General features: G+C 38.6%; 1 protein-coding gene across 4 annotated transcripts; it reads right to left on the bottom strand.

The window, feature by feature from the left end:
• Positions 1–2702: 2702 nt before the first annotated feature.
• ELMOD2 (ELMO domain containing 2) lies at positions 2703–14874 on the bottom strand. 4 transcript variants are annotated; one of them, XR_010884370.1, is made up of 10 exons: positions 14825–14874; positions 14361–14508; positions 13285–13313; positions 11978–12072; positions 11212–11341; positions 10086–10219; positions 9374–9442; positions 8023–8156; positions 7079–7533; positions 6094–6104 (listed from the first exon to the last, which is right to left on the bottom strand). XR_010884370.1 is itself a non-coding variant. In XM_067297751.1 (9 exons), exons 2-9 carry the CDS (start codon positions 14503–14505, stop codon positions 7376–7378), a joined length of 894 nt encoding a protein of 297 aa, XP_067153852.1. In that variant the 5' UTR covers positions 14506–14508; positions 14825–14874; the 3' UTR covers positions 2703–7375. The 4 variants fall into 4 exon arrangements, 3 of the variants coding, with proteins under 3 accessions (XP_067153852.1, XP_013807315.1, XP_067153853.1); XM_067297751.1 differs by having other exon boundaries at positions 2703–7533; XM_013951861.2 differs by lacking the exon at positions 14825–14874 and having other exon boundaries at positions 2703–7533; positions 14361–14650.
• Between the last annotated feature and the right edge of the window lie 2555 nt (positions 14875–17429).

Below are 17429 nucleotides of genomic sequence, written 5' to 3'. Positions count from 1 at the left end.
TAAGGAAAGATACTGTAGTTGTATCTATGTATTACAGGTAGGAAGCAGAACTTGCCAAGTCTCCACCCACTTGGGTTTTATTCACGTTGATCAACTCCACTGCTTTTATTCTCCAAACTTCTGGTATCCCTGTCAGTGCCGTAACCATAAGCTTCTCTTGTCTTTTCTATTCCTGATAATTTGGTAATAATGAGGTATGCTGTAGACAGAAGATGCATTTTATCAGAAATGGAGTATTAACTGTAAACAAATACTTGATGCTGTTGTATCCATTTTTGTCAGAAAATGTAATAGTTGGGCTTAGACTAAAATATCTGAAAAACTGAGAAAATACTGAGGAACAGTGTAGGGGCTGTTAGGTCAGCTCAGTCTCTATCAAGGGGTAGGTCCACGGTGTAGCGTGCCTGTATCCTGGCCTGCTGCTTATCTAGAGAATCTTTTCTTGGCCCCTTGCTGGGCCTTCCTTCGGACCTAGGTGTCAACAGGTGACTCTGTGGGAGAAGCTGGTCCGTGACCAGAGCTCACTGCTTTAGACGTGAGCCGAAGTGTAACTTCAAGGATGAAACTGAAGCAGTTACATCTATTACTGAGCCTTCTCCTGTGGTAGGAAGCACAAATGTTACTGTTATTTCCTCCCAGTAAGATAGTTTGGAGTCAAATGTTATATGAGTACTTCAAGCAGGACTTGTAACTTTTAATGCTTGTTTAAAATGTTGCTTTATTCAGTAGTGAAAATATATATTCTAAACAAATAGAACTGTGGCGGAGGATATGAAACTGCAATATGGCTAATAATAAAATGTATTATACATGTGCTGGACATCAGTCAGCAGCAGCATTTGAATAAGAATGTTTCAGTGCTGGGAATATAGGGAACGAAGTACAGGAAGTTATTCTTAACTGCAATGCAAAATGCTCTCAATAAATGGTGGCAGATAACTTACCAAAGCATGTCACATTAGAAGAAAATTTACCTCTAGTACTTCTCTCTTTTCTGGGGTACTCAATATCCTAATTTAGATACCCTGAATACCTAATTCCTGTTCCCACTTTCTAAAATAACTGGTATTTGCATAACTGAGCAAATTGATATCTGGGGGTTTTGTTGGTTGGGGGGGGAGGGGAATGGGGGCTCAGTAGCGGAGGGTCTGTTTTATGCTTCTGAAGGGATATAAATTCCTACAGGTGAGATCTCGTAATTTTCATGTAGTGGCACTTCAGTGCATTAATAGGAGCAGTTGGTTTCCAAAATGCAAAAGTAGAAACAAAGATCACCTGAGAAATACAAATGGAGCTGAATCAATTATTTAACACAGTTTGTATGAAGAGGAAGGCATGGTAGAAGATACACAGGTAAAATAGCTTCTTGTTTAAAAAAATAAATCAGGATTTCTTTCTCCAGAAAACTTCTCCAGAGTTCTCCTCCAACTCTCCAGTCAGTTTCTGGAGTTCTGCTCTCCAGAACAAAAACCCTTGCACTCTAACTCTGAGAAAGCTTTTCCTAGTACTTTAAACAAAATCCTTTTTGTCTCTTTGACCGGTTTTGGAGCACAAGTATCAGAAACACAACCCAGGAACAATTCTGGAGATATCTGGTAAGAGGCTGGGAGATAAAATCTTAAAACGGGGCTTCTTATTTTAAGGATTTCAAGAGCAACTGAAATAAGACACACTTTAAGCAGTGATAATGCTCTACCGCTTGCAGCAGAGTATGGCAGTACATGCCTTCCTGTGTAAGATTGTCTTATATTCTGTGAACAAATTTCTGGTCCATTACTGAGACCAGTTCAGCTCTCTTGCTGCAGAAATTCAGCAAAACAACTCTCTGCCTCCTTCCAGCCCAACAAGCTTTTTGTATATAATATAGATCAATGAAATAAGATCATCTTCCTCTGGTAGGGACCAAAAGAAGTTGAAAAGTAAAGATGGAAGCATCGCTTTTCTTGAGTCTGGAACACAATGAAGTGGTAAGAGATATGGAGAAGCCCCTCAGCTTGCAAAGCAGAAGACCTTTCCTTACAGCTCTAGTTGTAATGAGACTACACAACACTGTAGCTGTAACACTGGTAAGGAAAAATAGGTTTTGTGAAGTTTATTGGGGGGAAGGAGGGTTAAAGGTTGTAATACACAAGCTTTAATCGGATGTGGAGGAAATGCCAACTTTCCCATTTTACAGCTTTCCATTACAACAGAAATAACACTTCAGGTGGACTTGCATGAAAGTATGTTTCTCTGTGGTACCAGACTAGCCTTGAGCGTTAAATACAAACATATTTTGCACAGATATTGCAGTCAGAGTTGAATCTATTACTCATTTCTTTCAGTGTTTGATTTAAGGTACATGTCTTAGATGCTGATTTAAAAATGAGAAGCTGTGTGGGAACCAGATAGCATTTGTTCTGGCTGTGTTTCCCTCCCCACCCCCCCGCCTCTTTTTTCCCATCCAGCTCAGCTTCTGTACAGAGGTGTTCTGCTGCCTACCATTTCTAACAATTTAGTATTTGTGCTGTACAGTTATTAGGAAAGACACAAATGCAAGCCCAGTACCTATCGGTAAAAGAACCTTAGAAGAACTCTAAAACAGATTCTCAGAACTAGAAAAAAAATAAAGATAGGATAAAACCTCCTCTTGTATCACAGTGCACGTGTATGAACAAAGAACACAGCCAACTGGAGGAAAAAAAAAACGTAACGCACTAATGTTGCGTTAACAATATTTTGGAATAACTCGTTCTTTATTTGCTACCATTGTAAACATCTCCTTCCAGTACACAGACATCACAGTTTACATTATTGCTTTTATACTGTGGTAAACAGAAATCTCTATTAGTATGCAGCTGTCTCAGCACAGTGTGATAAGAAGAAACTGCCCACAAGCTGTCTTTACTTGTTTGTTTGTTTCCCCCTAGTGAAAGACAATACTATAGACTGGCACAAGAAACATCTCTCCCAAGATTGACTACCATTGCACTACAGCAACACAAACAGGTATGATAGAAAAAACAATAAGTCACATTTTTATCATGCATTCACTAGCAGTTTTTTCAAGAATACTGACTGCTGAACTCCCATCTAACTAAATACAAACTTTCATCGCAGTAATTCATAAAACAAGTCTAACTGATTTTTTTTGGTAAAGTGTTTGTTATTTAAAGTAGGATGGAAAAATCCGAAGAATGAATGCTTGCTTTTTCAGAGTGCAAATCTATAACCATTCATCTGAGATGCTTAAATTGGCCCCTTCTCCTATTGTGCTTTAAGACAAAATGCCCCATTCTCCACAGTGCTGTACCAGACCACAGAAGCACAGCCAGTTTGTTCTAAAAACATGTTCTCAGTTTCCTAAGTAGCACTGTCTTCAAGTCATGCTTTCCAATTAAGTTGGTTACTTGCAAAACAATGTGTTTCAACTTGTTGAAAGACTAGATTTTATTTTTATGGCAAACTTTTTATCTTTAGATTAATTTGTTTATGGAGTAGCAGCATGTTTCAAATATATGCTAAACAAACAGGGTAGTTACTTCCAGTAGCAACTGTTTAACAAAAAAAAATTTTACAGAACCACCTTGTTGTCTTCAGCTTCATGTTTATTTTTAGATTGTTTTCTAAAATATTACTATTATGTATAAGCTTTCACAATAGTGAATGTTTTAAAGAGGCAGCAAGTTAGAAAACTAACAATTCTTGCAAGTTCTAATAAAACAGTACATACTTTAAGACATGACACTTGATTAATAACAGTATGAGAATTTGCCAAGGCTTTACCCTTTAAGACTACTTAGAATAAACTATGAGCAACAAATTCTGATGTTAAACAAGCTGATTATATCAATTTGCAGAAAGGCGACCTAATACCATTTTAAATCTTCCATTATTGTAGGGTTACCTTAGGTTCACTCCATAATGTAAGCATTAGAGTTAGTATAAAATCCCACTGACTGGTAAGACATTCACCTTCTTTTCCCTAGACACAATTTTACTTTTTTTCCCCATATATTCTAGTTACCACTACAATACAACAAACCTACCAGTGGTGCAAAAGGGGAAACGCACTACTACTCTAAATATAGTGACTCTTAGACAGGACTGGGGTACTGGATCGCATAAAACTACATGCAAATTCTGATTGTTTACTGTGAAAATGTATTGGAGCCTAACATAAAATATTCATTTTAAACAATTATTACACCCAAACTAATGCATTTATTTAACCATATGCCACTCATTTAATGATGGTTGAGATTTCTTCCCTAATTTGGGTATTGTCACAGTATATTCCCATCTCATGTTTTGATTAAAAAAAAATAATAATAATAAAGATCCATCTCACATGGGGCTCAATTCTACACTAAAATGTCTTAGGCTGTATCACATGAAAACTGAAGATCAAAAAGCTTCAGAAGTAGTTAAGTGGCAATCTCCTAGTGAACAAGGAGCCATGTGAAAGTTCTGAGGCTAAGAAGGTTAGCATGCAGATTGCCAAATGAAGGTTGCAGACTCTAGCAAGGGAGAGTTTTTACAGAGATGGCTCAAGCAATTTTGCTACTTGCTAGCAAGCAGTAGGCAAAAATAAAGAATGGGGTCTCCCTTCCTGCTGCTGTTAATACCTCAGGGTCATGTTGAAAATTTAAAAAATGTCTGTCTCATGTTGCTTGCAAAGGAAAGCTACATAGCAAAAAAGAATTAATGAAGGAAGACAAATGTGAAGGAAGCTGGAGCTAGGAAATAGTAAAGAACCAACTCTCAGCAAGTGGGAAAGAGACAACTTTTCCACTTCCTTTGTTGGTTTGGTTTTAGGAATTTCCAGGTTCCCAAGGGCTCATAGAGAGACAGAGCTCTATAGTAAGATGAGACTGCAAGAATGCACCATAGGATCTCAGCTTTTTCACTAGTGAAAATTACAGGATTCCAAGTACCTGGGAGCAGCAAAAGAACTAGGCTTCTCATGGAGTATTTTCTATCCAGCTTATCTAGTTGGTTTAGCTGTGTGGCTTACCAGCCATGGCATTGCCATTGTAAGCTTAAAAAAAAAAAATTAAAACCCAACTTCTTAAACTTAGTCATCTTAGGAGGCACCTGAAACACTTAAAATGCCCAGTTGTTTTTATTATCATATGCATCTTCAAAAACAAATTATTAGGTTTGAGATCTTACTCCTCTAATATAACACTTTCTACTTCTCTTTACCATCTACATTATGGTGAGATCCATTACATAAATTCCTCTTTGTTAATATTCTTTTATTTATACCTTTATGATCTTGTTTCTATACTTTGATTATTGTCTCTGTAGTAACTGCAATCACTATGACTAAATTTAATACTGATCAGAGCCATATGATATGAGTATTCCTAACTGAACTTGGTTGTCTATCCAGTTCCCTAATACATGTACACACTTATATAGTAGGAAAAATTTACCATATTAAAAATGTTTTCTACATCAAATTACTTTTGGTGTATGTATTGAAAAGATATGTATAAATACCTTCCCTACAAGCATCTTTCTTTATTACTCCTTCCCCTCCCTCCTTTTTTTTTTTTTTTTTTTTGAGTAAACAGCATCAGCCCAACATAGATAAGATGAACCCTTCTCAATCCTGTGGCAAGTGAAACTCAAGAATTTGTTAACTCTCACCTATACTTTACCTATCTTAAAAAGAAAACAGAAGATCTGCATTACCTCTTTCCTATATACTGTTTACCCTGATCAGGAGCTATCCCAGAAATAAGCAACTGCTAGTATTTAAGGGACCAAGAGCAATTGGGTGGATGTAGTGCAAGAAGTCACTGTTTTATACAATACAGAATCACAGAACAGAAGGGACCTCTGGAGATCATCTAGTCCAATGCCCTTGCTCAAAGCAGGGTCAGCTAGAGCAGGTTGCTTAGGACCTTGTCCAATCAGGTTTTGAGTATCTCCAAGGAGATATAATATTACATATAATACACATAATATTTTTGTAGTGTAACATCCCTCATATATACGTAGTTTAGTATCACTCACCACCAAAAGGGGTTGTCTTTTTCCTCTTGTGTCAAAAATCTGTGTTCTTAAGGAATCTCTTCATGATTTAGTGATTAAACAGAAGTTAATTAATTTACCTGAGATGATTAAAAAAAAAAAAAGCATGAAAGTTTGTGTTAGCATACAAATTTTGTGCGGCCGTGTGCTCTTTAGGTATATCATGAAAGAGTCTGTCCCAAATAAGCTTCTAAGGCTATGATCTGGATGCAGAATCAAATTAAAACACTGATTGAATAAAGCAGAAGGCACTTATTTAAATAATAGTAAGTTTTAGAAAATGAAGTGATGGTCATACCAAATCGGTTTAAAGCTGCTTTAAGCAAGAATTAGTCACAATATAGATACAAATTCCTATTGACTAGATTGTCTGAGGACGCTAAGATTAAGGAACATGTCATGGTTGCATCCCTTCTGTGGAAAATACATCTTTGTCAGAGGCTGTACTCAGATTTGAATTTATTTTCACAAAACAGGGACTGCAGCTGCAGTAAAGTTTTGTATTAAGCAAACTCTACAAAAGGGGCTAAACTAACTCTTTCACTTCCCACTGAGAATACCGCAATAGCTGCTAAAAGAAGACAGATAAACAGATACAAAGTCGAGCAGCTGAAGTCTGACTAGAAAGAACTGAAAATTTTGATATTAGGAATATTTTTAAAGGGCCAGTTTTACTCTGAGGATCTGATCCTTACACTGTTGATTTGTCGTCCTTTTTGTTTGTCTGTAAGTTAAGTTCTTTCCATGCACAGGAATTTGTTGGTACAAATCCCTGGATGGAAAACTTCTCTAGCCAGAAACAATTTGTAATAAGTACATTATTATGTTGATGGATTAATCCTCTTCTCCAAAATCATAAGTGACTAATAGATTCCCTTCATGGACCTCATCATCACAGAGAAATTTGACGTTGACTTATGGACTATCAACTTCACACAGAAAACAAGAGAAGGATGCAAAAAATGTAAAACCAGAGTACTTTCAACTAAAAAAGTTTTAAAAGACAATTAACAGTCAAACCTATTAATGGAAAACATGACACAGTATAAAATACCTGCTTCATGTTCCTGCACCAAGAAGTATAAAAAGAAACTGCGAGAACAAGTGATCCAGAGGATCTTTAGACTTGCGGGTTATGCTTAAAAACAAACGAAAAAAGTCAGTCCTTTGGAGAATAGCATATAAAGAGCTGTAAACAGAGGTTGATTGTCCAAGCTTTCTTAATTGAAGTTTTGATATTCTTTTTTAGATGTAAAAAAAAGTTCCATTGTTAAACAGTTTTTGGCGAAACATGCAAAACTTCCATCCAAATGCATAATTCCATTTTTGATGCAGAATCTGATAGAGGAGGTTAAGGTTTCTTTGTATCTTTTAAGGTTAGTATGACATCATAATCCAGTAGAAGTCCCTTAATTTTTTCATGGAATTTCTCTCTGTACTGGTTGAAGTGCATAATGCTTTCTGGTTCTTCTTCAAACCAGAACTTGTCAAACTCAGAAACCAGATAACCTGTAAAGAAAACAAAATGCAAATCTGCACAAATAAGTCCCACAGTTTTCTGCTTTGAGCCAGCTAGACCTCAAATGATCCTTTAGACTCCATTCAATCTCTTAGGATAGGGAGTGTCTCATCCTAGTCAACAGCAACCTTGTGGATACAGTAATAATGAATAGGAAAAATGTGCAAACACTGAATTTTCAGATTAAAGCCTGTAATATATAGAAAGCCTCCCAAACTTATCCCATGAAGATAGTGTCACATTCCAGTGGTTGATTTGGAAGAAAAATGAGTGAAGTGTGCTCAAAAATAAATCGCTAGGCACATTAGATGCAGTGCAATACTTTAATGTACAATTCTGTAACATAACTGGTTAAATATCAGAAGATAATAGCTTGCTGTGGCTAATGAGAAACAGAGTGGAAGTGCACGCTAAAAAATAAAACTCTACATTGTAGGCCTACCCCAGTAACCAGTGCTGAAGAAGCTACAGTTACTTACAGTAGAACTGATGGAAATGTTCCATTTGTGGCAATCCAGAGACCATGTTGTACAGATGAGACTTCAGAGCACCATTCTTAAGTAAGCTGTATGCCATTTCTGTCAGATTGATTCCCACTATTGCATAAGAATATCTGCAACACCAATCATATTTCATGTTTTACCTTTTACCTTATGGACTGAAGGACTTAAAAACTTTCCAGAGCCAGTCTGCATTAGGATAACTGTTTCAGTCCATTTTTCCTGTGCTGCTTCTTGACAAGCCAACCCTGGCCTACAGACCACTTCTTCAGTTCCCTAGTGGGTCTAAAACTATGTGAAAGTTATTTTAAAACCTCTAGTTTCCTATACAATAGGATGGCAAATGAGTCCATTAGGCAATATTGAAATGGGAAGACAAATTGACTTTGACCTGAATTTGCTCATTTGAAATGATTAAATCTGTTGTAATATTAAAAATCAGTAGCCAAAAAGAGTTGTTACAATATCAACAGACTGGTCATCTCAACCTTACGTTCTTCAAACTGAAAAAATCTGTTTTTATCTGTTGTGTAGTATAGAAAACCCCACAATATAAATGTGTAAAAGACTGTTAAAACAAGTGTTCTTTTAAAAAAGATGAATTTACAATGTCAATGATATTTTTGTTTAATTGATGATGTAAATGTCACAGGTTTCCTATTCATCATCTAATTGCATGAGATAATAGCCTTTATAATTCAAGTCATGAAAGTTTCCCATTCTTCGTAGGTGACAGAATTAACTGGGCACTGGATGGATCAGAGGATATATACAGGTTTACTAGCTCTCTTCAGTATCTGACTTGTCTTAAAACATATTTTCCTGTACAATGAGCAGAAATGTTTAAATAGGCAGACTGTTTTCAGAGATTAAGTAAAGCTTTGAAACAACAACAAAACATCTGCTTGTATATACCTATTATGGAATAGAAACCTAGCAAATAAAGGGGCCTTAAGAGATAACTTACACCATTCCAACATGGGATGAGTAAGCAGGTAACAAATAAGTATTCTTTTCTAAATCTAATCTAAACTTATTAAAAATAAAGCTAACTGAGGTTAAAGGTGTCCACTGTGTTAACCAAAGCCAATGGTTTGCAATATTTTTTTGTTGTTGTTTCAACAAGTCTATTCAGAAAAAATCTTGCATGTCCTTTCAAATCTGAAGCTGATCTGTGTTTGGTTTTTCAAGTCTTTCTCCTTTGGCCCTTTTTTCAGCTTTAAATGGAAAACCACAGATGTTCTCCTCTTAAATTTCAGCACGCTTACTTGATAGTCTTCATGTGAGCTCTCACACAGAACAAGTCAGAAAAAGTGGCATAATGACTTACCCCAGCTTTGGGTGATTTGAATGAGAAAGGACCTGACGAGCTTCATTTGTGTAATGTTTACTAAAATACCTGTCAATGTAAATCAAGACCTTTCATTAATTCTTTTAGTCCATATACAAAATGTTAATTCTTTTAGTCCATATACAAAATGTTAATGTGTTCAACAACAAAATGTGTAGCTTTAGACTAGAATTGAATACTACTCTGTACTGAAAAATAGCACAAAATGAAAAACAAAAGAAATGTAGCAAATTGAATGATACTGAGCATGAACTAATGTACAATAAAACAATCATTGTGATAAGAACGGCAAATACGAAGTTTGCCTAAGTCCACAAATTAACTTAGCTTAGTGAAGTTATGCAAACACATTTACTTTTCATAATAGTAATTTAGAAATTTTAAAAGCTTTTAATATGTTCCTTTTAAGATATAACATACCAAGTCTATCATATGACAGCAAAAAAAAATAAGGTGTCTTGAGCAACTTTCTGTTCCTTCCCTCACTTGCTGGCCTTTAGCCAACTACAAATTTACAGAAGAGCAGCTGTTAGAAACTGACCTATCTGGAACACTCTTTTTCATTGAGGGACAGAAGCCACCATTTTTATTTGTTTCTATTCAGTCTTTATTAGAAATAGCATTAACTAGTGAGAATTCATAGATACTGAAAATGAGTTACAGCAGAAGTGTAATACTTATTTTCACTTACACCAGATTCACTAATCCCAGCATGCCCATTCCTCTGAAGTCTGTTTTGGGATCGTCACCTTGGAAGCCAATGTCACACCACTGCTTGGTGATTCTGGCCTTCAGATTCTCATGAGGCATCAGCAAATTCCAAAGCTGCACAAACATGATTCCACGTTACATACAGCTGCTAAAGTTTTTCAAGTCACACAATTCAGAACACATTGCTGCACATTACAAACCATCCACCATGGACTGGGATACAAACTGCATGCTATTCTTTTCTGTTAGGGGCAATCTAGAGTCATACTGTAATAGCTTATTCAAACAATTATGAAAATTATTAAATTTAACATTAAATGTGATAATTTCCCTTCAGAGGCAAAGGCAATAAACACTAAAGTAGCAAAAACTTGTTTCACTTCAGAAGTTAATTTACGTATCATGTTTTCATAGGCCAGCTGTAAATGGAAATAAATTCACAATGAATGTTTACTTAACACATCACAATATTGGGACTCACATAGCAAGTGAGACAATTTTGAAATGTTAAGATGACATGCTAATATGTTTGCACAATAGAAGCTATTTTTAAAAAGCCTTAAGCAGTACTACGCTACTTGTTTGCTGTTATTCACCATTACTTAAAAAGTTACAAATAGTTTTTTTATCTTCCAGTATTAAGTTATGCTCTCTGACGTTGAGTGGGATGCAGTAACAACAAAAGATTGGTGTCTTTTTTTAGTAATTACTGGTTTACAAAGTTAGACACGTGCATAAGGTTAAATATCTTCATAGTTATGATCCTACAGTGACCCATTACACAAACAATTCTACTACTTACGTGTTATGTTTGATTTCACATGAAATAACCTCAGTGTAAGTAATTCTAGTTTACTAGTTTATTTTGATGTGTTAATGAGGCACTGCTATAATGGCTTGGCAGTTCACAGCAGAAAAGATCTTCAAAAATAGGCCAGCTTTCTGTTAAAAATACTAGCAATAAATAGATAAATTAAGTTCATTCTAGCTGCTGGACTTTGGGGGTGGGGAAACCCATCTGTACACTACCAAACCTATACTTACAAATTTAAATGAAGATATTCAGTCATATCTTTTGAATTTAAAAGATAGCAAGTTATTTTCACCTCAATTAACTGTTCCTCATGTTCTTCGTTATCTGAATCATAAGGGACCTTTCTCAAGCTTTCCACATTCAAATAAAGTTTCTTATATCCTGATATCTGCAGCAAGCATATATGCAGATTTGTCTTAAACCTGAAATAATAACAAAACACCATAAAAGTTATAAATTAGCCATAAAGTCTTGCTTAAATTGCATGTATAGGACCTTTCTAATGTTAATGCAATGTAAGCACCAGAATTAGGAAGTGAGGTTGACCAGACCACTTTATCTTTCAAATGACAGCATACTGGTTAAGTATACTGCTGTATGGTTCTATTTCTACTTAAAACACTTCTAGCAGATTTCAGTGCTGCACAATCAGGCACTATTCACTTAAACATATGGAAGAAAAAAATCCCTTATTTAAAAATCCATGACCATACACCAAAACTCCCCTTATCATCCAGAGCACTTTACCTTCATCTGCTCCCAAGTATTCATGACATTTGTGCTTCCACAAGCTCAGTTCACATAAATCTAAAAAACTCTTCATACAAATACTTTTCTCAAAACGCTATACCAGTTTATACAGATGAAATAAATACATAAGTATCTCATCCTATTCCAGTCACAAATTCTAGAGCAAAATTTCAGTCTTGCATATCAAGACATGGGAATCTGATACAACTGGAAGAGAGAGAATCCCAGCTTTACTACCATAACCCCAAACATTTTTTAAGTCTCAAAATCAAACTTTAAGTCAGAAATATTTATAGCTTCAAACATACCCTGTATTCTTCTGTTCAATTTTCTTTTCTTTCATTACGTTTCTAACACACTTCTCCACTTCAGCTTTGTTGACATGTACAGCATTTCTTAAAACCTAAGAAGTTAACATAGTCAAAGACCTCATTAAAATGCAGAAATCTATTGTCTTTATTCTTGTTATTTCTCAGCCTCTCTATACTTGCCACATATGTATTCTTTCAAAAGCTATAAAAAGAGAATTGATGTTTATCATAAATGTTTATGCTAAATGTGTTTGAATAGCATGTAGAAAGACTTGCAATAGTTAGACAAATGCATGATTTGTAACTGTCAGACTGCAAACTACAGTTTTTACACAGAAGTCCCTTGAAGAATAAATAATATGCTAGTTAAATCACTTAGGTTTAGGTTCTTGCTTGCTTTCATGTGCTGAATATAAACTTGTTCTTAATGTAATTGAAACAAATGCAGCTATCAAGGAGCAAAAGTGATATACCTTCAATTCAATAAGTACATGATGCTTCAAAATTAGGAGATAGTAAAGTAATGAAGTTGAGGTACCAATGTTACGGTGAAACAAAAGAACTTAATATAAGATATTACTGTGCTACAGTCTTCTAGAATAAAGGGCAAATGCAAATAAAGATAATTATACACTGCCCATCTAAAATCACTTGGCAATTATTTCACTTCCTCTTCTGAACTTTTTAAGGTCACAATACATTCTTAATCTAATTCACGCTAACTCCAAAGCAGCTCCATTTCAGTAATGCAAGAAGTGATTAAAATATATATATATAGATATATTCAATATATTAATAATCTAATTAAGAGATGTTAAAAGATGCATCCATACTGTACTCTACTATTACAAAGATGCTTGTGGAAGTCACTAATTCTCTGTCAACAACATGTTGCAGTGATTAGCTAGGAAAGGCAGAACGCTCAGTCATCATCTCAAAAGGAGAAGTTTTGTCCAAGATACACCAATTCTAGGGTTTAAGATGTTAACTACCATGTTTAACTGATACAGACTAATCAGAATGAGCTTGTCAATTAAGTAGATGGCTGCCTGCAATCCTGCATGGCACTTTTTTCAGTGACACAAGACACTACTGCATGCTGCATTTATCCGTATAATTTGTCTTAATACCATTTCTGTTTTCTTAAAAAAAAAAAAAAGAGAGAGAGAGAGATTTTGTGACTGAGAGATAAAGTAGACTGTCTCCAGGAACAGAAACTCAGCACAATGACTTGTCTGACAACGCTGCTAAAGAGCAGGTAAGAAAGGTGGGTTTATAACATAATGATCTCTAATATCTCTTACCTTATTCTTTGATGAGTCTAGTGAGTGTTCTGCAATACAAAGAAAAGTAAGTGTCAGATATCAGAATAAAATCAAATTGATTTTTGAAATATTTGACTAAGTGTTTTTGTGGTATACAAGTATTATAAAATTTCACGTTTGTTTTATACATGCAATTAATCAAGGATTACTTGATTTTAAAATCAACAGGTATCAGGCAATTGAAAGCCTTTTAAATGATGCAGATTTTTCAATAATCCTTGACTGCAACACTTAAATTCAAACTTTTAAAAACATTTATTGGTTAAGTGTACAAAAAAAAAAGAAATCAGATACAAGTCTGAAAAGATGTCAAGATAAAAATGTCTCCAGGTACTTTTCCATTCTTAAACACGAAAACACTTTTATCACTAACATGTTTAAGCGATTAGGGAACATAAAGTCACTTTTCTCAAGTTATTGTTACAATGGCAACAAGTGTAAGTAGTACACTGACTATTTTCTATCAGAATTCTGCATTCAATGGCCTAGTGCATTTAATCACTTCTCCCTCCACCCAAAACAGTGTTCATGTGTTCTCTATGTGACTTTTATAAAAACAGAAAGGTTAAAAAACAAAGTGACAGGAAGGCTCAAAATTTCTGATTCACTTTTTAAAGCTAATTGGAGTTCTCTTAGCAAGTAAGCAAGGATATTAAACCCTTTGAATCTCCTGTCCAAATAAAAGCACTTCTGATTTTAAATCCTCATAAAATAGCAGGGAATAAGGGAAAGGAGAAAACGCCATCCATAGAATACATAGAGCACACAGGACAGGTACTGGTTTCCTCCTATTGTTTTCCAAAATGTTTCAAAGATCTAGACCAGTCAGCTCTAAAAAAACGTCAGTAAGCACACAAGCCCTTTAAACTTCCCACTTTCTTTTCACCCATCTTGCTAACAGGTCTATCAGCAGCGATAGAAGCACAGTTAGAAGCAAGATCACGTTTTGCCATGCACGTTCCAGCTGCTGTCTTGCAGGCAGGCATCGAGTCAATAGAGATGAACCAGCAGATACCTGATGGACCGCAATTCCCGTTTCCCGGATCTGTTATTACCTACGCTCAGTGTCCTCCGCGCGCCTTCCTTTGACCCGTCAAAGATTCGCTGCAACTCGCACTTCCTAGTGAGCAGCCTCAGGATCCATTTCAGCCAAAAGCGAAAGTAGTTGCTGTACAGGAACCCCCACAAGGACACAAACATCTTCTGCGTGAGGAAGGCGACCAGTTACCACCGGGGCTTCTGTACCGTGGCCGCAGCCACCCGCGCGACCGGCAGCTGCTCCCCACCGCCGCTGCTCGCGGCCCGACGCCATCCTCGTTTTCCCCTCTGCCCTTTGGGGGACGGGGTCCCCCCCCGCCCCGGGGTCCCCCCCCGCCCCGCGGCCGTTAACGGTCAGCGCCCCCCGCGCGCCCCTCCCCCGGCGGCAGCGCGCGCCCGCGAGGGGGGGCGGGCCGCGGGGCTCCGGCCGGTCCCGTCCCGTCCCGTCCCGTCCCGTCCCCGCCGCGTGGGGAGCGGGCACCTGCCGTGGCGGAGCCCCGCGGCGGCCACGCCGCCCCAGCCGCTGCCCGCCGGAAGCTGCCGCGCGCTCTGCGTGACCTGGAAGTGGTTGCGGGGGGGGGGGGGTATCGGTTGGAGGCCGCGAAGGAGGGCTTCTCCCCCCCCCCCCCCATCCCCGGCGGCGCGCGGCGCCCGTTGCAGTTGCCGTTAGGGCCGCCGTTAGCGGCCGTGCCGCGCGCTTCTGAGAGAGCCGTAACGGCCCGCGGCGGGCGCCCGCGCTCGGCCCCCGGGCGGCAGGGGGCGGCAGAGACCGGGCGCGGCCCCGGCCCCGGCGCCGCCGCCCGGCGTGGAGCGGCCGCGCCGCCGGCGCCGGGCTCTGCTCGCTCCTCTCCGGGCCGGGGCGGGCGGCTGGGGCTCCGGCCGCCGCCCTCGCCCGCTTCCGCCGTGGCGGGGCGAGCACCCCTCTCCGGCCCCGAGGCTATCGCGGACGGGGCCGTCCGCTGTGCTCGGAGCCGGAGGGACCAGCCCGACACCGCAGCTGCCCGCGGTTTAGCTGCCGCCTCTTCGCAAGTGCCTTTCGCTTTGAGGTGCACTTGACTCCAGGCTACAGGGGAGCAGGCAGTAAAAGCGCTTTCTTGGGCTGACTTGCACAGTGTTTGGGTGGCCTAGCCTGGCTTCAGCTTTTTCTTGCCCCGAGTCCCCAGAGGCCTTGGCCCGTAACCAGGTGTAGCGGCTGTGGGCTGTGTGGTAACAGTTGTGCCCTCCCCTAATACTGCCAGGGAGGCTCTTGCAACTTGCGTTAGTCTGTTAGTTGTATCTTGCTTGGTCATGCGCTGCCCTGATCACCGTGACGCAAACGCTCTCGTTTCAGAGCTGACCCCGGTGGGTAACCAGGCAGCGGCAAACGGATCAACACAGGGCAGCCTGTCTTCTTCCTGGGCTAAAAGTCAATGTGTTATCTCACCTTTAAATCATTTGTGATGCCTTATGAAATACAGTTTGTGATAATTTGTGCCAGCTTAAGTGTTTACAAAACTCTGCTTGAAGACTTGTTCCTTTCCTCAGCTTTAGCTGAAGGAAGCTCAGAAGAGAGGTGTGAATTTAGTTGGGCTAAATACAGAATGCTTTTAGGGAGGGGCTCTTTGCTGAGGAGCTTGCTTTGCCATAGCTGAAAATAGGTTCAGCCTAAGTATTTCATTTAGTACTGGTATGTACTTCCATTGTATTATAATTAACCATTATTTCAGTAAATGTGGGTTGAATGGTTTCTTTGCGGACAGCAGAAAGAATTCCTATTCCTATAAATTGTGTGCAGAAGTTGATTGGAGGGCTGAAAGGGAGCTGACAGACTTGCTCGGCCACATTCTGACACCTTTTTAAATGTAGGGAAATTGAAGTACTTTTTATGCAGAATAAAAAGCTACGCAGCAGGTCTGGTGGCCCAACTCCCACAGGGGATTTCAGAGGGTGGACCAGTACATTTGGCGTTCCTCCTTTCAGGTTGTACGCTCAAAGAGGTGCACAGTTTAGTGTGGAGGAGTCACTAATATGTGAACTTCAGTTGTTTGACTGCACATCTGATTCCTACGCTCAAAATCTAAGAGGAGTTCAATTTTGTTTTTCGGTGTAGCTTCTTAAATGAATAATCTGACTTTTACAATGGTGGAGTGCTACAGGGTGAAAATAAACTAGAAAATGTCTCCATTAAAAAATACTTGTAGTTAGTGATAGGATGATGTGATAGTTCTGTCTCATTATTTACAGATAAATTGGTCTTAGAGAATAACCAAAGAACAGAATTTGGCTTTAAAAGTACAAAAGATCCAATGCCTAAGAACGGATGAACTAGATTAAAAAAAGATGTATGTGTACGTTGTACAACCTGGGTAACAACAACTCTGACATGTCTTGTCTGGGAAACAACTCTTTGCAAATAATCCAGATCAGGAAGAAAGATTGCACTACACGTCTCATCTGGACTATTTGGCAGAGCACTGCTGCATTATTTAAACGCAGCTAGACTGAAAGACGGTAGTCAGGAGAGCCCTGGTTTCAGCGGCAGCGGGGCTGGGAAGGGAGGGGAGGTAAGCACCAGAGCCTTACTGTCAGTGTCTGTGCCCGCACATTGATTGCTCTGAGAAAGCTGATTGGGGGCACTAATTGCCACAATTACTTAGAAAGTCCCAGCAGGTGCTTCTTAAAAGTATGGGTCTCTGCAGACAACACTGAAAGAAATTTCTAGCTGATGAGAATTTCCTTGGTGTACACCAAAATAAAACCTTCCTACAGTGTGGTTCAGTTTCACTTTCCATTACATCTTTTAATTGGTTAAATAGCTTTGTATCAGTATGGATATGTTTGTTTTCTCTAATGTGTGTACTTCAATGGAAAAAATATTTTTTGTATGGATTGTTAAGAAGCAAAGCAAGTTCTTTTTGTGCTACGGCTTTTGGAATTGGTCCCACTTCCTATTTTGTTTTAAAACAAGCAAGCGTAAACACATAACTTAAAGGTTCATTTGGTTCTTTACGCAGCTGTGTGATCCAGTAGAAAGCATGTTTAATTTTATAGGCCTTTCGCTACTTTATTCACTCAATGTGCTTATGTTTCATTGTGTTCAGTCAACT

This window comes from Apteryx mantelli, chromosome 5 (genome assembly GCF_036417845.1).
Source record: "Apteryx mantelli isolate bAptMan1 chromosome 5, bAptMan1.hap1, whole genome shotgun sequence".
In the NCBI taxonomy this organism is placed as follows: Eukaryota; Metazoa; Chordata; class Aves; order Apterygiformes; family Apterygidae; genus Apteryx; species Apteryx mantelli.
Note: the sequence above shows the minus strand (reverse complement) of the source record. Positions and strands in the feature narration are given on the sequence as shown.